At 61.9% G+C, this 19,234-nt stretch overlaps 2 protein-coding genes across 3 annotated transcripts in view; one reads left to right on the forward strand and one right to left on the reverse strand.

Moving 5' to 3' along the window:
* The window catches only part of EIF5A (eukaryotic translation initiation factor 5A), a 10,684-nt gene extending 447 nt beyond the window's left edge, over positions 1-10,237 (forward strand). For both annotated transcript variants that reach the window (XM_044417217.1, XM_044417216.1), the window contains exons 2-6: positions 4,519-4,705; positions 7,278-7,382; positions 8,353-8,484; positions 8,866-8,939; positions 9,055-10,237. In XM_044417217.1, coding sequence (XP_044273152.1) covers positions 4,541-4,705; positions 7,278-7,382; positions 8,353-8,484; positions 8,866-8,928 — 465 coding nt within the window. In that variant the 5' untranslated portion in view covers positions 4,519-4,540 and the 3' untranslated portion in view covers positions 8,929-8,939; positions 9,055-10,237. The remainder of the gene's footprint in view (positions 1-4,518; positions 4,706-7,277; positions 7,383-8,352; positions 8,485-8,865; positions 8,940-9,054) is intronic.
* Positions 10,238-11,439: 1,202 nt separating this feature from the next.
* Positions 11,440-19,056, reverse strand: GPS2 (G protein pathway suppressor 2). Its single transcript, XM_044417272.1, has 10 exons — positions 18,949-19,056; positions 18,738-18,850; positions 17,460-17,539; positions 16,139-16,221; positions 15,061-15,211; positions 14,830-14,919; positions 13,290-13,369; positions 12,660-12,755; positions 12,298-12,381; positions 11,440-11,677 (listed from the first exon to the last, which is right to left on the reverse strand). Exons 1-10 carry the CDS (start codon positions 19,036-19,038, stop codon positions 11,594-11,596), a joined length of 951 nt encoding a protein of 316 aa, XP_044273207.1. The 5' UTR covers positions 19,039-19,056; the 3' UTR covers positions 11,440-11,593.
* Positions 19,057-19,234: the final 178 nt, after the last annotated feature.

The raw sequence follows: 19,234 nt of genomic DNA on the forward strand, positions 1-19,234 counted from the left end.
CGCCTCGCCGTGGGTGACGAGCGGCGGCGGCGCTCGCGTGCTGGGACGCGGCGGGGCGGGAGAGGCCGCGGCGGCGGCCTGGGCCGAGGGGGGCAGCTTCCCGGCTGGCGGGGGCGGCCGTGGGGCCGCGGCCTGGCCTGGTCTGGCCTGGCCCGGCGGGGGGTGGCTGCCTGGGGCGGTGTAACGGGGGCGACGGCGCGCGGATCTCGTGCGGCGGATAAGCCGCCCGCCCGCCGGCCGGGATGACGAGGCGGCTGCACGGTGGAGCGGGGGCCTCCCCAGGGGCACGGGCCGCGGTGGGCTGCCGCGAGGGAGGGGCGTGGGCCGGTTTCTGGGCTCGCCCCGGGGGGAGGGGGAGGGGCCCGTTCTGCCGGGCGCGGGGGGGGGGCTTCCCAGTTGGTTCGGAGTGCAGAAAACTTTTTGCGCCCCCCCGCGCTGGAAGGGAGGCCGGTGGCCGGGGCTGAGCTGCCTTTGGCTTCAGTCCTACACTTTGGAAACATGCGGGAGGGCCTGGCAGGCCTGCCCCTTGCTCCCGGTCTTCCCGGCCTGATGCCCCCCGGGTGCTCGGGCCTGCGGCCGCCCTCCTGCCCGGGAGCCGTGGGAACTGCAGCCCGGAGCGCACGGGGAGGAGAGGCTGCCCAGCGACTGCCCTGCGCGCCGTGACGGGACCGCCGCCAGAAGGGCCGGGCAGCTTTTGTGGCTGCAGCAATGGAGGGCCCCGTGTATGGGGAAAATGTGGGGCTGAGGCCGGGCAGGCGGGCGGGGGGATGTGTGCGGCTTGTGCCAGGCCGAACGGACGGGAAACTTGTGCATAGGTGTGGCACGAGGGAAGCTGCAGCCGGGGCCCCCCTTGCGATGCTGTCCGGGGGGTGCGAGTCCGGGGGAGTCCAGTCTGGCGGGGTTGGGTTCCTCCAGGGAGGACTGCGGGGGTTCTTGGTTCGGGTTGCCAGCTTGCCTTTGTGAACGTAGGGGCTCTGGTGTTGTCTGAACGGGCTGGATCAGGAGCGAACGCATTCATTTTCTCTGTCCTCTGGGAAGCGTCGTGTGCGGAGGGAGGATGGCAGCGGGGCTTCTTTGCCGTGTGGTTTTGTGGGCCTTTATTTAGTGCTGGGGCTTTTGTGAGGGTTTACTTTGGGGGACGGGAGCCAAGGCAGGCGACGGTGTGCCCTGGCAGTGAGTAGGCCACTAGGTGCGAAAAGGGGTTGGGGCAGCCTTCCCAATCCGGGACTCCAGATGGTTAGGACTTCACTTCCCATGTTGCTTTGGATGTGCTTGGAGTCTGTGGCTTGCCTTTGAGGAAGGAGGTGTGAGTGAAAAGGCGTCTTGGTGCTGGGCTGGGGGGGGGGGGCACGGCAGGAACTTGTGCACAGGGGGGGGAGCGGGTGGGGGGGGAGGTGGGGGGGCTTCCAGTGGCCTGGCGAGGAGGAGGAGCGGCTGCTGGGTGGGCTTGTTTCTCTCTGCGCGCAGGGTGCAGGGTAGGAGGTGGCTTGACTTGACACGGGGGCTCCCAAGCGGTTGCTCAAGGCACGTGAAAAGATGGCTTACCGTGTGAAGGTGTAGCTATTGTGTATTCATGCCTCAGACTGCCGTTCCCTGTGTGCCAGTGCAGTGGCTTAAGTGCTGGGCAGCGCAGGCAGGATTCCCTTTCCTGCATAAGGCGAGTGGGTGCCGCGTGGTCCAGCTTGCTGCACGCACTTTTGTGGATGTTGGTGGGGTCCCCCTCTTCCACTGGGGGGTGCAGGTCAGTCTCCCGGGACACGGGCCGGGTTTCAGCTTGACTTGGAGCAGAAGGAGCCAGAGGCCCCTGTAAGGAAGGCAAGGTTGTCTGGAATGCGAGAGCGTCGACCTTAACCACCGTGGGTACGGTGAGCCCCAAAGGGAGGATCAGGGCGAGCTGAGGGCGTGTGGGCCGTCTCTTGCGAGGAGTCGTGCTCTCCCCGATGGAGGATCCCGCTCGCTCGGCAGCAGCCCTTCCTCCCCCTCTGCCCCTGGCCTCTGGCTCAGGCCGGGATGACCACGGCGGTGGCGGCCAGGCGCTCGTTGCGTAATGGAGACCCCAGGCTGGCTGTGCACTGGGCCGGGCGCTTGGCTGGCTGGCTGCGGGGGCTGCTTCTGGAGCGGGCTGCCTCCGGGTGTCGGGACTGGGCACCATGCGCGAGGAAGCGAGAAAGTGCTCGCGATTCGTCGGCGGGGTCTGCGTGGATGGAGAAGGGGGCGATTCAGTCGCTGGGGGAGCGCACTTTCTCCCGGGGGCAGTTTGTGCGCCGCACCTGAGACGGTTCTGCGCAGGCGCTTTCGAAGCGGCTCGGGGATGGGGCAGCGCTCCCCACTTGAGTGTAAAGCGGAAATTCCCTCCCGAATATTTCTGAGCCCCCCCCCCCCGCCTTCCCTCGGCCACATGGTTGAGCCTGGTTCTCTGCAGTGGCGGCTTAGCTGAATCATGCTCGGTGCTGGCAGGAGAAGAGGGAGTCTCCCTCGAACATGTGGCACAGAGGCTGCCGCCCGCGCCCCAAGTGGGCTCAAACTTCCTGCCTCACCCGCAGCCCCCCCCGCTCCTCAGTCGCAGGCGAAATCGGAAGCACGTGGTGGGGGTGCTCCCGGGCTCCCGAGGGCGATGTGGCTGCTGCCGCCGCCGGCTGTCACCCGCATGAGCTATTGCCGTTAGCAGTTGCTGTCATCAAGTATCCGAGCGCATGCAGGTTGAGAGTTGCCTTTGGAGGAGGTGGGGCGGGGGGGCCCAGCCGATCCGCGGGGAGGGCGAATGAGCCATCCCCTCCTCGTGGCCTGGAGCGGCCGGCAGGCAGGCAGGCAGGCAGGGCCCGTGCCCCAGCGGCCGGCTGAGGCGCGCTGTCTCCGCTCTGTCTTAACGCTAGGGTGAGCCCGCAGCACCTCCTCCGGAATCCAATCTCGTTTTTCCAGCTCTGATGTAAGATGGGAAGGATGCCGGACAACCTGGGAGCCACGTGCTGCCTGCACAAGATGGGGCCCGGCCTTTGTCAGTGCTCCCGCTGCCCGCAGAGAGGCGTTCTCGGAGTGCAAGCCACGCCGGTCGAACGGGCCCCCGTGTGCGCACACCGTGTGCCGGTCTTCCTGAAGTGCAGGCGCTAAGCCAGCGTTTTCCTGCGTGAGAGTTACGCAGCGTCTGCTGGGCACGAAGCGTGGCAACTGCACTTCCCTCGGAGAACATTCTCAAGACCTTTTAAGCCTGATGGAGAGTTTTGTGCTTGAACCCTGCTACTGATTTAGATGCTCAGGGCCTGAGTAGCTGTTTTTAAATGGCGGGTCAGTTCCAAAATAGCAGGGTCCTTGTGGTGCGAGGCTGTTTGTGCCAGAGTTTTCTGTCGAGAGGATAAAAGCAGAAACAGGCTTGTGTTTCTTCTCCCCCCACCCCCAAGTACAGTTGCATTGCGAGATTTCAAATTCTACATCTGGGGACAAAATATATTTTGGGGGAAATTCCCCTATGGCCTGTGCATGTCAGCTCCTAGCATGTGCTTGCTTGCATCTCTTTGACATTTGAGACTTCTTTCATGGCTTCAGATCCTCCACCTTTGCCACCTTTGACTCTTGGGGAATTGTCCGTGATGCAGCTCACCTGTCGGGCACAGAGCAGGAGTCAGGCTGGCTGGGTGACTGCGCAGGGCAAGGGCGAGAGGCAGCCTTGCAAAGGGCTTCGGTAAAGCGGGTGGTAAAGGCGCGTGGGCTGTAGTCTTGGAGTAAATCGTTACGAGTCGTCGTCACTGGTGAACGTCCACTCTGTTTTGAGCAGTCAGTGCTAGGGCAAAATGTGGTTTTCCAGAGCACGTGTTAAAGATGTTTAAGTGCCACTTCCGCACCACGTGAGAATATTGTGCATTAGTCCAGCTGCTGCTGCTGCTGTGTTTTCCTTCTCTTGGGTTGATATACAGGACAAGCTTTAGGTCTTGGTGGAGTACAACTTGCTATGCAAAGCCCACCTACTGCATTTCTGGATTCTTCTGACCTGTTGCCCATGCTCATTTGTTTCTCCAGCTGCAATATGCTGGGCACGTGTGTTGACCTGGCAGTCTGTGCAGGTGTTCTCCCTCACCTCACTTAAGCCTTAAGCATGGAGCCCTGTGGCCAAGCCTGGCACTACAGGAGACTTCTGGCCGTTCCTGATTAACCTGTGGAACTCATTGCCACTGGGTATTTTCATGACTGCAGGCATAAACACCTCCTGAAAACTCTTAGCATGGAAGGTCTTACCGTGTAAGCTTCCTGAGCTCCACGTTGGTCAGCTTTCTCTTTTCGTGCAGCCATGGCTTTGACGCGCACTTCACAGCCAGCGTGCATAGAAACGTAACTTTGTTCAAGAAGGGGCGGGGTTGTCGGGATGGCATGTAGCACACCAGAGTCCATGTTCCGTGCCACCCATGTGTCTGCTGCAATCAGCGTTTTCCCTACTGCTGTCGTCTTGTGACTAAAGAGAACGCGGGGAACTTGAGCCAGCTCAGTTGAAGCCCAAGCGCTGAGATTCTTCTCTCTCCCCCCTGGCAGTTTTCATAACATCTGATCCACCATGGCTGATGACCTAGACTTCGAGACCGGCGATGCCGGCGCCTCCGCCACTTTCCCCATGCAGTGCTCCGCTCTCCGCAAGAACGGCTTTGTGGTGCTCAAAGGGCGTCCCTGCAAGATTGTGGAGATGTCCACCTCCAAGACCGGCAAGCACGGTCATGCCAAAGTAAGTGCGCGCAGCCCGCAGCGGGTGGGAGGGTCGCGCCCGGAGCCTCGATGGGGCAGCCGCTGGCGGCGTGAGCCTGTTCCGCGCTGCGTGGAGATGGTGAGCGTGGCTGCTGGATGCCTTGCCTCGCGCGTCCTCCAGCCCACTGCGGCCCGTGTGGGCATTCCCCTGCGTCACGTGCCCGGTGAAATGGACGGTCGCTCTCCAGTGCGCACGGATGGGTTGGGTCCACGTGGTGGCGCATGCACGCATCGGGACTCGTGCCGTGGGTGCTCGCCACGTCTCGGCCCGTGAGGTGGGGCAGGCAGGGGGCTTCCTGGGCACCGCAGAACCCACGGCATGTCCTAGGGCTCAGGGATCGTCTGAAAACTGCCCCCGCTGCTCACTCTCTCGGGGCTTGGGTGACACGGGGGCTCATGTGCGGCTCAAGCAATTCTGGCAACGAGGTGGCGCCCCATTGGCATGTGGAAAAGAGGCCCCCGGCTTGCCCCCCTTGCTTGAGCGTGTGAGCCTAGTTGTTAAACCGGCTGCTTCATGGCGGGCAGGGGGATTGAGCCTTTCCCTCTGTGGGGCGTTCTGATGGCTGCCCCACACAGCCTCTTCAGTGGGGGGAGAGCAAGTCCGTCCTGGGCCAGAGGACTGTGGCCAGCAGAACTGGCAACTTCAGCTCCTCTCCCCGCCTGGTGAGCCGCCTCCTCTGAGAGCTGCGGTGATGCTGGAGGTCACGATAGATGGGGGGCCCCCAGGAGCCCCTCTCCGTTCTCCCACAGCGTGTGCTCCTCCTTGACTGTGACCGTATGCCCGCCTTCCTGACTCGCATCTTGCCACGCTCAAGGAGCTGTGGCTAAAGGAGCTGTCAGCACACACAGGACAACCCCCGAGATTTGCCAGTACCCAGAAAAAGGGAGGGAGGACCCCACCCCCGACCCATTGATGTTTATTGAATTTATGCAATATCTTAAATACTTTCTAGGCAATCAAATCATCATAATCCTATCACAGTCAAGTCAACAACCGAAAACTAACAAACTTAGCCATATGCTCAGAATATGATAAAATATTAGGTACAGAAGGAAAGCCACGTTGCTGAGACTAGGTTAGGAAAACACACCGCTTCTAAAATGCCGCGTGCGTGCGTAATAGGCATTGGGGTGGGAGTGCCACTTGCGACAGCCGCTGGTTGCGTGACTTTGCACGCTCACACATTTGACCGGTCCAACTAGAAAGGGAGGAGGGAGAGGAGAAAGGACACACTGTCTGGATGGTGCATTTCCTCGTTCACACCGAGAGGCTGTTTCTGACATCTCCCAGAGAGAAGAGCGCGAAATGCCCCAGACTTAATGAAGCAGTGACAGTTTCGAATGCAGTTTCTTTTTGGCTGCAGGCTTGCCTGCCTTGCAAAGAAGCCCTCAGATGGACAGTCCCTAGAAAGCCCCTGCGAAGGCCGGCCAGGGCTGGCAAGCTGCTGAGAGGAGAGTCAGGCAGGGTGGTGGGACAGAGGAATCGTGCCCCCGGGGTCGGGCGCAGGAGCACCCCACCCCTTTTTCTATGCGTCCATTTGTGCTGATCCATTTGAAACAATGTGCAGGACAAAATACCTCAATTTAAGCTCTGTGAGGGGAAGTTTATTTTCCCACTCCTGTTCTGATCTCTTCTGGTGGCTTTCCTCATTCCGCTGCTGCCACCTCTGTATCCTTCCACCCCCCGCCCTCTACGGCATACCGGCTTCTCTTTCTTCTATGGTCTCTTCGCAGCCCAGAGTTGGGACAAGAGACATTGCAAAAGACCTGGGCAGTTTGCTTCTCTTAGCAGCTTGCAGGGAGGTTGGGTGGGGAATTTCTCGTGAACACGTTGAACCATTGCGGCCCTTGAGCCCGTTGGTCTGGGAGGCTTCCTACCTAACGTGGGCTGGCAGCCAGTGCTGGGAAAGAGGGCAAGAAGGTGTCCAGATGCAGACAAAAATGTATTTTTGTGCCCCCCCCCCCGAGAGCCATGCCTACTTTAAACGAAATTCTTAATCAGGGAGGCTTTTTCGCATAGCCACAGGAAGAGTTCGGGCTCAGAAACAGCTCTGGGATTTCTGCAAGTCTCTCGGCTTACCTGCCGAAGCAGAAATGCAGACCTGAGAGTTGGTGGGCATTGGTATCACTTTGGGTTCAGCAGGGTGTCGTGTTGCGGAAAGGCGTTCGGAGGGCAGGGAGAAGCCAGGAGAGAGGCGGGTGGGGACCGGCCGAGGGAGCGGGCAGCTTAGCCAGGAGACGGGCGTGCAAGGCACGAGGCGCACGAGGCAGAGGCGGCTGATAAAGCGGTGCCGGGGCGCTGGGGCCGGTAGCAGGCGCGTGGTCTGGCCGAGGGCACCTGAAGCCACCTGGGCTCGGTGACCAACAAGTGTCCCTCCGTGCCGCAATTGCTCCCCCACCGCCGGGTGGACAGGGAGGCGGTGCCTCCGGGCGCGCTCCTCTTCCTGCCCTCCCTCGCTGGGGTGCCTCAGGGCTTCGGGGCACGTGTTTGTGTGCACACGGCTGGCCACGTCACTCACGCGTCCCTTCCGCCCTCTGCCCGCCCCCCTTAGGTGCATCTTGTTGGCATAGACATCTTCACTGGGAAAAAATATGAAGATATCTGTCCTTCAACCCACAATATGGATGTGCCCAACATTAAGAGAAATGACTTCCAGGTAGGTGGATGGCGCTGGGGCGGCCCCCGTTTTCAGGCAAGAGCACCCTAGAGGTGGGACGCGCAGTGCGGCTTTCCAGTGACGTCGTGCGAGGAGGCGTGTGCTTCCACCTCCGTGGGCCACAGCACCCGTGGCCCGCGTGGCTCCTCCGGGGCCCGGCCCCCCCGGCTTGGGGCAGCTGCAGCGTTGCAGGCACCGGGGTGGTGGCAAACCAGACGGGCCCGCCTCCTTCCAGAGATGCCCTTCCAGCCAGTGCTCCCCACCCGGCTTGCCCAGATGGGCATCTCCTTTGGGGGGGACGTCCCCCCAGGCGGCAAGGCTGGTGGTGGCTAGTGGTTGCTGTACGCCAGATCCGCCGTGTTGAAACCTGGGTGCCATGGGAGAGAGGCTGGCATACGGAGGGTGAGAGTGGGAACCTGCCAGATTTCCCTGGCCCGGCTCCGTGGGCTCTGGCCCCTTTTCTCTCTGTCCAGAGCCCGGCTCACGCAGGGTGTTTGTGTGGGTGTGAGGCCGGTTTGCACCCACGCCGCCCCCTGTGCAAGCAGGGCTTGGCTTCCTCGTGTGACTGACGGGCTCTGGGTACTTTGCATGAGAATATTTCCGTGCAGCGGAGGGGTCTGCGAGGGCGGCCGTGCGCTGGTGGATGTGCCCTTCCGAATCAGGGCCTGGCATGTGAAGGGGGCCCGGGGAGCACGAGAGCCGCCTGGAGCATGGCCTCCCCAGCTGCCACGCCCCACTTCTCCGGACAGAGCACAGCGACCTCGCCGCCCTTGAAGCGGGGGCTGATGCAGCCCCGGGGGGAGCCACTTCCGGCGGCCTTTGCAGGCCAATGCTAAGTGCCGTGTGCGACCGCCACGCCAATTCCTGGCCGGCACGGGGCAGGAGGTCGCCACTCAGGGGAGGGGGTGGGCCGGCGGGCCGGCCCCAAGGTTACGGTTCTCCTCCTCCCCCTCCCCCAATGTTTTTACAGCTTATTGGGATCCAGGATGGGTACCTTTCCCTGCTTCAGGACAGTGGGGAAGTCCGGGAGGATCTGCGCCTTCCTGAGGGAGACCTGGGCAAGGAGATTGAACAGAAATACGACTGTGGCGAGGAAATCCTGGTAGGAGCCGTGCGCCTCTCTCGGATTACACGTGTGATGCTGCCGCACTCCATCCATTCAGTAATGCCAGAGGTGGCCAGAAATAATTAAAAGGCAAATTTAAAACGGCAAAAGTAACGTGGTGCGAAAGCCACCCGGCAAAGCAGCCAGCCCCGTTTCCGCGTGCCCTCCGCTCTGCCGCTCCTTTGGCGCCTGCGCTTCCTCGGGAGAGCGGCTCTGGCCCCGATGGCCGGGACCGTCCCTGGCACGCGTGGGCAGGAGCTGGGTCGGAGAGGTGATCCTGAAGGCTGGCCGGCCGGCCGGCACCGCCTCTGGGGGTCTCGGGGGAGAGCTGGCGCTGCACGCGGTGGCCCCTGACCTTGCCGCCGGCTCTCTCCGCAGATCACCGTACTGTCTGCGATGACGGAGGAAGCGGCTGTTGCTATCAAGGCTATGGCTAAATAAGGGAGCCACAGGTGAGTCCCGGAGGGCCTGGAGCCGAGCAGCTGTGGGAGAGGGGCAGGTCCTGCTGCCGCCCCTTGAGTGGAGCTGCCCCTTCAGCCCCCTTCTCTCCTCCCCTCCTTTCCTCAGGCGGCAGCGGCGGCGGCGGCGGCGGCAGCAGCTCCAACCTGTTGTGAACCAGAGAGGAGCGCAACCCGCAGACTGTCAGATTTGGCTCCAAACCACCCAAATCTTTTTTTTTCTCTTCCCCTTCCTTTAAAAAAGCAAAATCCTCCCACCCCACCCTTTTGAATTAAACAAAAGAAAAGAAACTTTTTATTTCGTGGTCTTTTTAAAGAAAAAAAGCTGGATGCTGATGTACCCTCATTATTTTCTTGTTTGGCCCCTTCCGCAGCTTTCCAGTCCCCTCCCTCTCTCGGGTGCCAGTAACACTACAGCTGTTTTCTGGCAAGAGAAGTTGAGAATTTGCACTTAAAGGAAAATATTTAAACTGCTAGAAGGAGGCAAAACATTGCAAAAGACTCGTGTTAATTTTTTTTTTAGTTTTAATGCGTCTATTGAGAGGTGGTGGTGTTGGGGGGGGGGCTGTCCCTTTTCAGGAACAGCAAACTGAGCAAAATAACTGTTGCGAACCGAGAAGTCGCACTCTTAGCCCAAACAAATGTGTGTGTTCTTGTGAGCATTTCTGTTGAGGGTTGGTGGGGGGGGCTTTTTCACTGTCAGATGCTCCCCCCCCATTGGTGGTTGCTGCAATTCAGTCCCTTCTCTCCAATGGCCCCCTTCCCCGTGCTTGGAGGCTACCCATTACACATTTCTTTCTGGGATCGCTGCTCTGGTTGCTGAACTGGCTTAAGCCCCCCCCCCGATCCCCCCTCGAGCACGAGGGCCCCCCCATCTGGGAGCGCGGGGGAGGCCCCCGCCAGGCATGGAGCATAGTGCACTCTTCACAGCGGGAGCCGACCGCTCGTGGCCGTCTGGTCAGAACACGCGTTGCCCTCTGCCCTGGCGCCACCCGGGCCCCGGCAGTCATGTCCGGCCCTGCCCCGCACAGAGCTGCGGCTGCCCCGGAGCCCCCCCCCCCCGGAGCTAGCAACCCTCGCACGACTCCCTCCCCTCCTGCTGGGTACCTGTATCTCCACCCAAAGGCTGTTCCAGGTAGGGATCTCCTGGGGTGACCAGCTAGCGCCCCACCTGTCTCCTTGGTTCATATTTACTCTCCTCTGCTGTTCACAGGTCAGCGCTGTGGCCTCCCTCCCCTGTTAATCCAACACATTTGTTAATCAACCTCAATAAAACAAGTTTAATATGAAAACCCGTCTCCGGCTGCATCATTTAGATAGGGCGGGGAATTTAGGGTAAGTGAACGTCAAGCGCGGCGGCTTCAGTCCCCTGGAAGCCTGCCAGGGCCACGCAGCCAGAGGGGCCACGGCTGGGGGGGCACCAGGTCTTCAGCCTCTGCCCGCTTTTGCCACCGGACGCGTATTTCAGGCTGAAGATGGCCACACCAAGCAAGGAGCAGTCGGGTATTGGCCTCTGCAGTACAAAGCCCTCCGTATTTTGCTTAGAAACGGTGCATGCCCAGTGGGAGCCACGGACTTCCGAGCCAGAAATGACGTGGAAACTTGACAATGCATTTGTGTGCATGAAAACCTGAACTCTGCAGGCACCGGTCAGGCTGCAAGATTTTTGCCCGTGGCTCAGCTCCGTTGCAGGCAAGAACAGCTGGACTGGGGCAGGCAGGGCGGTGGGTGCCAAGGTGGACCACTCGTCGGTGGGGCCCGGGAGATCTTCCATCCCGTGCAGGAGGAGCCCTAACCTGCAGAGCAGCCAGGCCTGCTTGCCCTTGGGTTCAGATCCGCTGCCCCACTTCTTCCTGGGTGGTTGGTTCCATGCTGGACCCACATCTGCAACCGGCTGCAGCGTGTTCCATGCAGACCTCCCTAAAACAGAGCCAGGCGTGCGGCTGACCCTTGGCTGGCGAGAGCCTCTCCGTACGGCCCGTCCTGTCCCGAATGTTAGTGCCACGACAGAACGGCTCGGCCTGCATGCTGCCCGTTTCAGGCCGACCCCGTATGGTCTGTTTGCTTGACCTAAAAGGGCAGGCCAGAAGAGCCCCCTTCAGAGCGGTGTGGGCAGAGGACGCGCCACCGGGAAGGACCTCGGGGCCCTCGGCTCCCGTGGGAAAGTCCCACTCAGCGAATGCCCAGCCCAGTCTCTCCTCCCATTCGAGGCTCAAGCGCCCGAGGGACTCGCTGCGTTTCCCAGGCCATTTCGTTCTCCGCGCGCCCCATCTGGCCAAAGGGGCCCAATGCCCTGCCGGGCGATCAAGGCAAATGTCGGCTGGTTCTGCAGGGACATCACACACCACGGCAGCAGAGGGTGGGGGGGGCGCTGCCCTCCCTTCGCATGCCGCCTGCCCGGCCAGCCCCCCCGGGCCCGGCTGTCCCTTCCGCTGTCACGCCAAGCTGCTGCGGACGGGCGCCAGGACACACACGAAACGAACACCACGCAAAAGGAATTCCGCCAGGTATATTTGGAGTGCAATCTGCTTTCGCAATAGCATTTCAGCGCAGAACGAGGGAGGAACAAAGCGACAGTCACGGAGCGGCTTCCTTGTTCACGCTGCGACCGGGGCAGCGGAGGCAGCGACGGGCCAGGGAACCCGGGCTCACTTGTGGTAGAAGCGCTGCCCCTGCGGGTGCTGTATGAAGGGGTGCCGGGGTGCTGTCTGGGGAGACGCCTGGAAGCCAGACTGCGAGAGAGAGAGAGAGAGCTTGAAGGAAAGAACGCTAGCAATTCTCACTGCCACCATTTTGCACGGCGGCCCGGTGCCCCCCTGCACGGGTTCTTGGCAGCCCGCCGGGCACAGGGCAGCGCCGGCTCTGGCCTACACGAAAGCACTGCTGTGCCAAGAGGTCGCCTCCTCCACCTCCGGGCAAGGGCCGTTGGGACTTGCACTAGGCGGAGCCGAGGAGGAACGCTCGGGTCCGCCGGCAGAACTCCCCCCGCCGGAGTTTGGCAAACCAACCGGCCCCGCATGCGCTTCGCCCTCTCACCCCGGATTCGGGGGATGCTGTTCAAATGGGGTTACGGGGCAACATCAGGCATGGCTTTTGTTCTGGCTTACTCCACCCTCCCTGTCTCATAAAGAGAAGGCAGTCCACCTGTGGTCCCTTTCTGGGGGGATATATTCCACGGAAGCTTGTTGTTTAAAAATTCCAGAAACAGACTTCTATTTCTAACGCTCCATTTCTAGAATGCTCTTTCCATTCTGCCGCTCTGGCAATGACCTTCACGTGCCCAGGCTGAGCCCCGGTTTGGATTCCGTGCTGGGCTCGTCCCGCCATCCACCCACCCCGTGACAAGACTTACCGTGTGGGGCTGCTGTGGGGCACTCCCATGCGAGAAGCTGCCTGGCGAAGCTGGCCGTGCTGGGTGGGTGTAAGCCAGACTGGGCTGCGGTGGGAGGGAGAAAAGAGAGGTGAGCCCATCCCTTGCCGAAATGGGAAAATAAGTAAAAACGCAGGGAGACCGGCCGACGCGCCACATAGCGGCCTCTGGAGCAGCCGTGCATGAGCCTTCCCCGCTGCAGAACCCAGGCAGGACTGTGCCACGTACAGGGAGCTGCGACAGCCCGGCGAGGGCGGAGGCGCGCTGCGGTTTGGGCAGGGTGCAGCGGCGTCCGAAGGTGTGCAGAGTGCGTGGGGGGTGGGCCCTGCCGACGCGGCGCGTACCTTGGCGGCTGCCGGCATCTGGACGGGAATTTGGGGAGCTTGCAGGAGTCCCTGGGTGGGATGCAGCGCCTGCGGGTGCATCGGCCGGAGGGTTGACTGGAGGAACGAGAACGGGGACAGAGGGATCACACGCCGCAGCGCTGGCTCCGAGGCGCTCAGGCCACGTCCGGCCCGGGCCTCGCCTGCCAGACTGTTTCCCCACTCGAGCCCCGGCTGGACATCCAGCAACACGAGCCTGGCTCGCTGCAGCTGCGTCAGACTGCAGTGCCCACCCTCCCCAGCCCGCGTGGCGAATGGGCCGCCCCAGCTAGCAGAAGCGAGCCGCCGTGGAGAGCCAGCCCGCGGGCCACACAAGCTGCCCTCTGCGCACCGGGGCGCTCGCTCCGCCTGCCAGCGTCCAGACAGCATCCTGGCGGGGGGCTGAGTCACGCCTGCATCGGCCCCCAGGGCTGGGGCGCCACACACCGCGGCAGCCCTGCCCTGAGGGGCTCTCCCTCAGCCGCTTGGTTTGCGACTGGCTATTAAAGACGCCGGTTCTTGGGACTCCCCCGCAAGCCCCTGGCGAGCCTTGCGGGCCAAAGGCAGCGTGTAAAGAATCCGGACACGCAAACCCGCTGGGCGTGAACTCACCGAGTCAGTGAATCCGGACTGCTGGTTGGCATGTTCCAGTTGCTTCTGCAGGGGGATGGTGGTGCTTGGGGGGATGAAACCTGGACAGACACGGGAGGAAGAGCGAGCCCGGGCAGACGAAGACACGCGTGCGGCGTGTGCAAGGATCGTCGTCTTCCGGTTGTGTCGGACAAAGGCCGGCCGGCCCACCGTCTCAGGCCAAACCTGCCCCCGCCTGCACCAACTCGGCCTGGTGCATTCTGGGCCGCACCCTCGCCCACTGAGGGCGCCCCATGCCTTGCGAGGAAGCGGGCAGAGCTGGCCGGTCTCCCCAGAAAGCTCTGCAGGGCCCCAATTCCCCCCCCAGGCGGCCAAGAGATGTTTCCCAAGCGGAGCTGCCGGACAGGCTGGGATCTAACGAGCGCTTTTCAACGCATGAGTCGATTCCCAAGCAAGTCTCAGCCTGATTTAAGGCGAGTTCTGCCAATGGAACAACAACCTTGGCGCAAAAAATAAAAGGCAAGGAGCAGGCGGGGGGGGGGGGGCTGTTCGCGGCACTCGAGCAAAGGGCTCTGCTCCGTAACACACCTGGGGAGGCTGCCGCCCGGCTCCATGGCAACCCCCAAAGCATCCTCCAACACCCTGTCCTTGACTGCCCTGCCGAGCTAAAAATCCTGCCCGAGACCTTCGCCCACACCCTCTTTCTGAGAAACACACGCGGCACATCCCAGAGCAGCCGACGGAGAAGAAATTACGACCGGGTGTGGAAGGGCACGGGGTGGTTACCCTGGGAAAGGGGCGGAAAGACGGGCTCAGAGCGTGCCGTGGCTCCCTTTGGTCTGGGCGGAGGGACGTGTGGGTCCAGCCCACGCGAAAAGCCAAAGCGTCTGAGCAGGGCTCCGAAGATCCCGCCGTGGGCAGCTGGCGCTCGAGATCCCGAGGGCAGGACTGCAAGCTCCAAGCCCTCTCCGCCTGCCTCCTCTGCTCGGCTGTGCAGGCCTCTCCTGGCACGGTCCTGCCAGGCAGGGCCGGCCTCTGCGGAGACGCCGCTTTCTCCTTCGCAAAGCCGAGGCTCTGGCCCCCAGAAGGCCTGGCCCGCCCTTTCTCTTTCCTGAACCTGCTCCCATATATTGGGGGTCCCAGAAGCAACGCCTTGAGAGCCCAAGTGGGGTGGGGGAGGATGTGGAGAGACTGGGCCTCCACTGTCAAGATGAAAGCGGATTCAGGCCAGATTCCTGGAGGTGGGATGTATTTATTTATTTACTTAAAATATTTATATGCCGTCCTGTCGCGAAAGCCCCAGGACGGCTTACATAAATGAAATAACATAAAATATAACATAGATAAATTACCGGCCCACACTGGCTGCAGTTAAAAACATATAGGAAACAATATTAAAACTTCTTAAAATATTGCTGAAATAAAAAGGTCTTCACCCGGCGCCGAAAACGACGGCGCCAGCGATGACGCTGGAGAGCGAGAGTCCCACCTGGGTGCACCCAGGCCGCCCCGACCCGCATGCCTCCCTGCCCCTCCAGCCCTACCTGGCACCTCGGCTTACCTGGCTGGGCGGTGGGGAAGTGCCCGTGAATGGCGTAACCAGGCGGCTGCTGCTGGGACAGGTATTGCATGGCGGGGAAGGCAGACGGGCCTGCGGGGAGAGGAAGCGAGGTGCCACCTGTTGCGTTTGCTGCCTGCTCCTCCCCGCGGCGCAGCCGGGGGGCAAGCCTGCAGGCCCCCGGGGCCCCCAGAAGCCCGCCCGCCCGCCCGCCCGCCCGCCCGCCGCGGTCACCTCTGATCGACGGGCTGCTGGCGTAGCTGACGGGCACCGTGTGCTGGCCCTGGCCCACCCCGTAGGGGCTGTGTCCCGGCTGGCTGCCCTGGTACTGCCCGTGCTCCGGGGTGCCGGCGGGGAAGGCCTGCTGGGTGGCAAAGTGGCGCGTCTGCGGACGGAAGCGACGCGCAGCGTTACCGGCTGCCTGTGCGCCCCGAGGTGCGCTCCGCCTCCCCTTGGTTCTGCCTTCCAAAGCAGGGGCCGGGTTCAGACGACACGGGCTGGGTGCGGGGTGCCGCTGAACGGCGGGTGAGCCTGCCGTGCGAGCCCAGCGGCGCTAAAAGTGGCTTCTCAGCCGCCAACGGCCCGGGAGGAGCACCTGTGCACCGCTCTCGAATGGGGTCGTTCGCCACACTCTGCTCTCTCGGCTGGGCTCGGCCAACACCGGAACTGGCCGCATTTCAAGAACGACCCACGGCTCAGCAACACACCAGGTTCAGCCCACCCGCGACGCTTGCGGGTGGGCCTCTGTGTTGGCTGAACACTGCCTGGGCTTCCCTTCGGGCCACCCATGGGAGTCGAGCACTCTCCCCACAAGAGGGAACCTTCCACAGCCACAGGAGGCCCCACAGAATCTATGAAAAGGAATCTGGCTAGAACAACGAAGGAGAGTTTAGGACAACCAGTTCCTAGGAAAATGTGTTTTTTAGGGAGCTTGTGGGCACCCCCCCCTCCGAAACTTCCCTCAAGGCATTACTAATGCCGGCCTTTGCCAAGAAACCAGGAAGAAAAGAGAGAGCACATTCCTAAGGATTAGTCACTGATCTTATTAAATTTCTGTACTGTCCAAGACCTGGGTGGTTGAGGGAAGTCAATGTTCGGGGCTCAGAAAAGACTGAGCAGCGTTTCCCAGTTATCCATGTGAATGCCCCTCGTCTGGATCACCTGGCGCTTTCCAAGTGGGATTTAGACTAATAAATCTACAAAAAGTAGTGGACGTTTCACCTGCTTCAGAAATAACACATATACTCCGACTCTATTACAATAAATGCTTTGCTCGCCCGTGACTTCTGCACGGCACACGCAGCCTCCTTACCGTAATCACCGGAGGACCAAACATCTGCTTGGCTCGATCCGCCGATATCAGCGTGGCAGGCCTGCTGGGCCCCCCAGGGCTCCCTGTGGGGAAGGGAAAGGTGGGAATCACAGAGACGTCGATTCCGCCACAGACCAGACCACTCAGGTGGTGGAACGGAGACGCCTCCCGAAGGAGGTCAGACCTCCCAAACGACTCCTCTCCCCCTTCCCACCCGGCACGTCAGCAGTCCCAGAGGCGCAGGGATCCCAGCCCAAAGACCTGCTTTACGTGCAGAAGGCGCAGCGCTGAAGCCCGAGGGCTCCCGTGGATGTGGCGCCAAGCCAAAACCGTGGTGCGCTGCTGCCAGCCAGAACTGACAATCTGGCCTCGAGGAGCCCAATGTCCAGCCGGTCATAAGGCACCACCCTGCTGGCGGTGCGGCTTTCTCCTTCAAGCCACCCAAGGGGGTGCTCCATGGGGACAATCTTGTTCTCCATTTCTACCACGGGTGGGACAAAAGGATTTCTGCCGCAACCGCAAAGACCGGGAAAACTTCCTAGCCCAGGAGCAGCGAAGCCCTGGAGCCGCCCTCCTAGACTAGGTTGGCGGTCCGACCGAGTCCTCATTGCTAGAGGCCTTTGGAAATGGGCTGGATGAAAGTTTGGTCAAACAGAGACTTGTAAAAGAGCAATTCTGGGCTTTCAGTCATGGGTGTGCCCCACAGATGGAAGGAAAGCGACGGGCAACACCAGGCGAAGTGCACTTCCTGGCACGCTTCACATGTAACAACCACCCATGGTTTAATTAGCCCCTTACCCATGACTGAGCTCCCAAACACTCGAGCAAACCACAGGCAGTTTTTCCAGCTCCTGGGTTATCTGGTTGCTGGCCCCTTGGCCCCTCCCTCCTCCTACCCCACCAGACTCTGCGGCGCCCAGAGGGCTGGCTTGTCCCCTGGCAGTTTTCTCTGCTCACTCTTGCCTGCCCCCTCCGCTGCGTGGTGGAACGAGCCATGAGCGACCCATGCTCTTCGTGTGCATGCACGGACACCCCATGGCTTCCACCGCCCAGAGTTCATAACCTGACCGACCATGGCTTCTCTTCACGGGCTGCTCACGCTCCACGGCCCATCCTAACAAGCCATGGTCGGCAGCGCGTGCAAACCAGCTGCCCTCTGAGAGGCCGCGAACAGAAGAGGAAGGAGGGGAGTGCGGGTGTCCCTTTCCCTGCACAGGAAGGAGGCTGTTCTCCCGCACCCGAGCACACCGGCCACCCCCGTCCGGCTCCCGGCCCAGCCGCCAGCCACCCCCCCGGCGCACCGCCCTGCTGAAAGACCCACCTTGCATGTTGAGGAGGTGGGACCCAGCGTGCACAGCCATGCCTTGCTGGTAAGCCGCGGCGGCCAGCGTCGTCATGTCACTGCGGGGACAGCAAGGAAGGAACGCGAGACCCCGGGAGACCGTCAGAGGCAGAAGGGCGGCACGGACAGCCAGCGGCCCTCCCGCTGAGGGGACATCGGCCCGTTGCCCCCCGCCTTGGCACCCACCGTGTCAGAAGCGTGTCAGAACATAGTTCCGGGCAGGGGCTCTGTGTGTGCACACAAGCCCCCAGCCGAGTCGGCCTCTCCTCCCGGGAAGGCCAGAGTACTCGCCTCCTGGGTATGGTTGGCAGCTGCCTTCTGCAGTTTGCAAATACGCTTTTACTCTGGACTACGGTACCTGATTGCTCCTAGTCTCCTCCAGATGATTAAACGTGCCTAATCTATGGGGAAAGGGGTGTGGCTCAGCGCTAAGCCCCTGCTTCTCACTCAGAAGGCCCCTTGCTCAATCCGTGGCAATGCCAGTTACTAGAATCGGGGAGCAGAATCCAGGGGTGCGTGTGAAAAAGAACAATGCAGAGCTAGAAAGGCACAGAAAGGGCCCACCAGGGTGAGCAGGGGCTGGATCCCAACAATGGACTGTGTCGATTAGGTTATGAAATCTGGGACCGTTTAGTCTAGATGAAAGGCGAGGCTGAGCGAGATGAACAGAGGTGTACAAAATTTGCAATGTATGCAGAGAGAGAATGAGAAAGAGAGGGAGAGAGAGCACCTTCTCTCTCTAGATCTCTAGACCCAGTGGGGTCATCCCATGAAACTGAAAAGTGGGAGAGTAAAACCACCGAACGGAATGATTCCTTGAAACGGGAGTGTGCCCATCTGGAATTTGCTGCTGTGAGATGCAGCGGCGACCCCTGCCTTGGGCAGCATTAAGGAGGTGACCGGCCCCTGCAGGAGCCGGGCCTCCATGGGCACCCGTCCAGCGTCCTTGAATCCCCCTCCATGTCAGAGACGGTGCAGCTAGGTACACTAGTCGCCGGGGAGCATGGGTGGGAGGGCACCGGCGCCCGTGCATCCTCGAGGCGCACTTCCCGTTGCGCGGACCCAAGGCTGGACTCTTCGGGCTGGCTCCAACAGGGCCGCTCTCTCCCCTCGAAGGCCACCCTTTGCCCCGGATGACCCCAGCTCTCTGCTGCCGGGCAGAGGCCAGCATGGCCTCCGCGGCCCCCCGCCCCCACTCCGCTGCGCCCAAGCCCTCATGCCTGCGGGCCCTGCCCCCCCCGCCCGCCCCCCACCCACCTTTGCTCCTTGCGGCGCCGCTTCTCCTCCTCGTGGAGCACCTTCTTCAGCTGCAGGAAAAGCTGGTGCTTCTCCTCCTGCAAGGCCTGCAGCTTCTCCTGCAGCTTCAGGATCTGAGGACGGACGGGGACGGGGACGGGACGGGGGGTCAGCGGGGCGCCCGGACGCCCCAGGAGGGGTCGCGGGCGCGTGGCCCCCCCCCGCGGCGCACCTGCTCCTTGGTCTCCTCCAGGGACATGCGCTCCTCCATCTCCTTCTTCCGGCGCCGCTCCTGCTCCTCGCGCATCTTCTGCTCCATCATCTTGTCCACCTCCTCCTCCTCTGCGGGGCGGGGGGGGGCAGCCGGTCAGGGGCGCCCGGGCACGGGGCCGTGCTCCCGCCGGCGGGCCCCCGGGCCGGGCTGCAGCCGCCGGCTTGCTCGCAGGAAGGCGGCGGCGGCGAGGGCCCGGGCTCATGGCGGCGCCGGGAGGGCCGCGATCGGGGTCCCGCGCCGGGGA

The sequence above is a fragment of the Varanus komodoensis genome, unplaced genomic scaffold (assembly GCF_004798865.1).
Source record: "Varanus komodoensis strain SLA01 unplaced genomic scaffold, ASM479886v1 scaffold87, whole genome shotgun sequence".
NCBI classification, from domain to species: Eukaryota; Metazoa; Chordata; class Lepidosauria; order Squamata; family Varanidae; genus Varanus; species Varanus komodoensis.